At 31.3% G+C, this 5,000-nt stretch overlaps 2 protein-coding genes across 2 annotated transcripts in view; one reads left to right on the forward strand and one right to left on the reverse strand.

Annotated features, from left to right (window-relative positions):
* Positions 1-1,290: 1,290 nt before the first annotated feature.
* Positions 1,291-3,270, reverse strand: HELRODRAFT_159839 (hypothetical protein; the record flags this gene model as incomplete). Its single annotated transcript, XM_009011678.1, has 5 exons — positions 1,291-1,560; positions 1,696-1,848; positions 2,112-2,289; positions 2,496-2,623; positions 3,043-3,270. 5 exons carry the CDS (start codon positions 3,268-3,270, stop codon positions 1,291-1,293), a joined length of 957 nt encoding a protein of 318 aa, XP_009009926.1.
* A 1,146-nt stretch (positions 3,271-4,416) lies between these two features.
* HELRODRAFT_159840 (hypothetical protein) overlaps positions 4,417-5,000 on the forward strand; it is a gene marked incomplete at both ends in the record, with an annotated part of 1,992 nt that continues 1,408 nt past the window's right edge. The window contains one exon of the mRNA XM_009011679.1: positions 4,417-4,522. Coding sequence (XP_009009927.1) covers positions 4,417-4,522 — 106 coding nt within the window. The remainder of the gene's footprint in view (positions 4,523-5,000) is intronic.

Here is a 5,000-nt window from a genome sequence, read left to right on the forward strand (position 1 = left end):
TCAAGAACATGGTCTCCAGCATCGACCCTAAACTGAAGTAGTTCTCTGAAATTACCCTCATTTCTAACTGGACCGGTACCATATACCCCTTCATTAAGCATGTCATTGTCCAAATTTTCGTCATCTTCATCATCATCATTATCAGCATCGCCTGCATCATTAGTACTTATATTAAGTTTTCCGTCATCTCGATGTCCTCGTAGAGGAATATTTTGTTTTCCCAAAAAAATAATAGATTTAATTATGGGCTTCAATCTTTCTCTGTTTTCCTTCATTTGCTGATATCTTGCGGAATAGAGTTGATTAACAACTTCAAATAATGGATTTTGGTATGATTTGACAAAATCATTGCCCCTCTGAACTGACTCTTTGTGATACCTGTATTGTTCATGACAGCTGAGATCACCATCTTTGCCTAATAATTTTGCAAATGAAGTAAGTGGTTTTTTTACTAATTTTTGCAATGGCGTTTGATGACTAATACCGCCGGTGTCAGCCATTAGAGCACAATACCTGCAAAATAAACCTTGTTCCACATGCGAGTATGTCAACCATGCATTAAATGTTTCCAAGTGACTTTTCAAAATGTACCGTTTTTCATTTTTACTATTTTTAATATGATTTGAATACGGAAATTTGTAGCCAAATTCTGGTTTCCATGGATTCTGCTGCCCACATACAGTCCAATATCATTATTATGTACAAAATCCATTTGTTGATAGACTTTTTCATTATTCTTTATCTTGTTATCTTCGTCATTATCGTGCAAAGCTACTTGCTCAAATGATTCATCATTTTTAACAATCACTTTTTCATTATGATTATCGGAACTATCGCCTTCATGTAGTTCTAAAAAAATAAACTAAATTTAACTTAACTCTGAACACTTATTTAACAATTTCTATGCTACTAGTGAACAAATTCATATCGTGTGGTGACCTAACCTGGTGGATGTGCCCTTTTAGTTCGCTTCACAAAACGATCCATATATATTTAAATTAATCTTCTAAAAAAAACTGAAAATATGATTATGAATTATGATACTTATACAGTACTATTACTAGCGCAACTCAAATTTGAATTTTTAAAATGAAAATCAGACGGAAGAAGCGTTCAAAAAATTTTCAAGTGTATTTTGCCGCGTGGGTGCGTTCATAATTTTCCTTTGATCATTTGTAATAAAAATTATAAATAAATCAAAGTAAACATAAAACATTATATTATTCAATTAATTTACATTCTAAAATTTATAATCAAAAATGGATATATTCAACATTACAAAATATTTATTTAAAAATTTTCGCCCCCCCCCCCAGTCAAACTTCCTGGATCCGCCCTTGGAATGAAGACTACCTTACTATCCATATTTTCGTTCAAACTTTTCAATTTCCTTTGCAGAGTGTACACTTGTGATTTTTTCTCGGCCAAAGATGTCGTTTCGTTTCTCGAAAGCTGATTGGTTCTCAGCAAGATGACCTCAAGTGTCCTGTCCAATCCCAGATCGACATCCGCTTCGGCTATTCCAACGATCGATTTTAATTGGGTGATGAAGCCTAAGAACTAATTAATTAATTAATTTTGTAATTAGGAATTCAATTAATTATTAATTAATTGGCTTATTGGTTTAGCTAAAAATTTAATGAATGAATGAATTAGTAGGTTGATTAAACACTAATGGCGTTAATGACGAATAACTTTTTGTTTATCTTGTTCCAGCCTAATAACGGAATTTCTACAGTCAATGAAATCTCTTTCAAGATCCTTAATTACGTCTTCCAACCTCTCAACTTCTTCCGAGGTCTTCTGATGGTATTTGGTCACTAATGTCTCCTTCTCTTCTAAATTGGACTGAAAAATATAATTTAATAGAAAAAAAATTAATTTATATCTATTTTGAGTCAAATCCAAATTCCAAATTTCGGATGGAAAAAATAAAAATGCAAGATTACGGAGATGGAAATTTACGTTCTTATTTTCGTGAAATAGTGAAAATAGCTGATCTGTCGTCAGATACATCGGCCAGTATGAATACATACGAAGACAGGTCAACTATTTTCACCCATACTTCCTAATCTTTACGGATATTTAGTTCACATTGTATGTATGCTAACTTTATGTCTGTCTTTCAAGCCGATGATCTCCTTGATGATGCCTTCCTCATCAACTGCACCATCTTCACCGACGTTCTCACAACTTTCAAATAATAAATTAATTAATTTGTTCTTAAATTTTGTGTGATTCCTCTTTACATTTACGAAATCTTCGTTCTGAAGTCCACGCACTCTTAATCTGTTAGGATACAAACAGAATTAGTTATGAACTAAGAGGATCGTGATATCTAATAGTCAATAACAATAGTCAATGATGCAATAAGGATACAATTTTGAATCGTTATAAAAACAGAGTTAGTTGTATAGCAAGAGAATCATGATAGCTAATATGGTAATGAAAAAATCATGATAGCTAATGTCACAGTAGTAGATGATTCACTAAACTCTCTTTCTAAATTGGCGATCCTCGCCTGACTATCAGCAAGTTTGGCTTCGGTTTCTGATAAAGCGATCTTCAATCTTTCAAATTCGTCTGTTGCTTGCCGCTTTTCGACTTCGAACGCTTCTTTCTCCTATTTGGAGAAAATAATTTTTTTTTACGGTAAATTTTGATTCACTGTTTGTAAATGAAATTATCATTATTATTATTATTATTATTATTATTATTATTATTATTATTATTATAATGAGTAGTAGTAGTAGTAATAGAAGCGCTTTCCAAAATGAACTGTTTGAAAGTACTCAACAAAAGCTGATTAGTAAATTTATTGCATTGTAATGTAAAAAAAAAAGATTAAAAACTTTAATAAAATGTTCAATGTTTACGACTTTAACATGATTTTTCGTCGTCATCATCATTTATTTTGAGATGAAAGATTGAGTTTTGAATTGTAACTAAACTCCAGTAAAATTTTCATCATCATTTTGTCGTCATCATCATCTATTTTGAGATCAAATAAAAAAAAGGTATCGTATAGTATTGCAAGCAAACTTTAATGAAGTGTTGAACTTGCGACAACCCATCCACTGCAGACAGATGCTGCTTCTCAGCTTCTGCAGCCAGTCTAGATATCGTCCCTCTGTTGGCTTTGATCTCAACCTCCATCTGACTTATCATGCGTTTCAATCTGGCTACCTCTGCAGTTGAACCCGGATTGTTGTTGCAGCAGCAGCTGCTGCTAGATCCCTCATCGTCATTCTTCATACTAGCTTCGTTCATTTAACTTCGTAAATTTTATTGCTATCTAACCTTATAGATAAACTTACTCGTGATAATAAACAAGAATGTTTTAAAATAAAATGTCCACAATTGTTTTTACGTGTTATTAAACTTTAATAATTCTTTAATAACGATGAATTATTTTAATTTGGCGTGACAAAAATATAAAGATTAATTCTCAGTTTCGACATATATATAATTTATGTAATATAATATAATATAATATTATGAATTTATAATTTTAAATATATAATTTCGGAAATTTTAAAACATTTTACTACTGCAAATTTAGAAACGATCGAGCTTAACGACAGAGTTAGCAACGTCAACAAGAGGGCCACCAGGTAAGCTGCACGGATGTGAGAGAACATCTCGAACAAACTGACGCGCTAAATCGTAACTTTTATTCACTTATAAACTATTCGTTTCGGTTAACTGTCGAGGAAATCTTTCGAAAATTTTAAAAATTCATTATTAAGGAGAGGCACTTTACTGAAATTTCGAAACAATTACAAGCAGCGTGCGCCGCTGGTGTAATGGTATCATGCTAGATTCCCAATCTTGCGAACCGGGTTCGATCCCCGGGCGGCGCATACCTATTTTGTAAAAAATTTCAATTAAAATCTAACAAAAAAATATACAACAAAGACAGAATAATACTGACAAATTATTCTCTCTTTCTCTCTATCTTTCTCTCTCTCTTTCACACACACACACACACACACACGCACATACATACATACAAACAAACACATATTTTTTCAATATTGTAACACACACACACAAACATAACAATGTGTGCAATTAACACATAAACATACAACAGAAACACAGAAAAAATTATACTGATAAATTTTCTCTCTCTCTCTCTCTCTCTCTCACATACAAAAAAAGAGAGAAGAGAGAGAGAGACACACACACACACACACATACATGCAAACACAAATAGCCTTCAAATTGCAAAACACAAAATAAACATTTCTACGATTTTAAACTTAAAAACAAAAAGACACACGTTTCATGTTGCTAATGACAACTGAAATCCATTTAAATTCAAATAAACAAATAAAAAATAATAATAGTAAAAATAATAATAATTATTATTATATTTATATTTAATTATAGCAATAATAATTATATTTAAAAATGGTTTACTGGGTAAGTCCGATAGGTCCGAACGAGTTGTTTAACATGATAAACAGGGAGTTTAAATATGCATGCATCACCGATGTTATGTTCCTACTGCTACTTGGTTATAATAATTATAACTATAATTAAAATTAAAATTATTATTAGTAGTTATTATTATAACTATAATTAAAATTTTAATAACAATGATTATTAGTAGTAGTATTGCTATTATTATAGCTATTATTATTGCTAGTAGAATATAAGTATTAGTAGAAGTAGTAGTAGTAGCAGCAATAGCAATAGCAGAGCAGCCGTAGTAGTAGTAGTTATGGTAGTAGTAGTAGTAGTTGTTATAGTAGTAGTCTTAGTAGTAGTAATAGTATTGGTATTAGTAATTGTAGTAATAGTAGTAGTAGTAGTAGTAATAATAATAGTAGTAGTAGTAGTAGTAGCACTTGTTATTGTAGTAATAGTAGTAGTAGTAGTAGTAGTGGTAGAAGTAGTAGTAGAAGTAGTAGTAGTTGTAGTAGTAGTAGAAGTAGTAGTTGTAGTAGTAGTTGTAGTAGTAAAAGTAGTAGTAGTAGTAGTAGTAGTAGTAG

This window comes from Helobdella robusta, assembly GCF_000326865.2.
Source record: "Helobdella robusta unplaced genomic scaffold HELROscaffold_1, whole genome shotgun sequence".
NCBI classification, from domain to species: Eukaryota; Metazoa; Annelida; class Clitellata; order Rhynchobdellida; family Glossiphoniidae; genus Helobdella; species Helobdella robusta.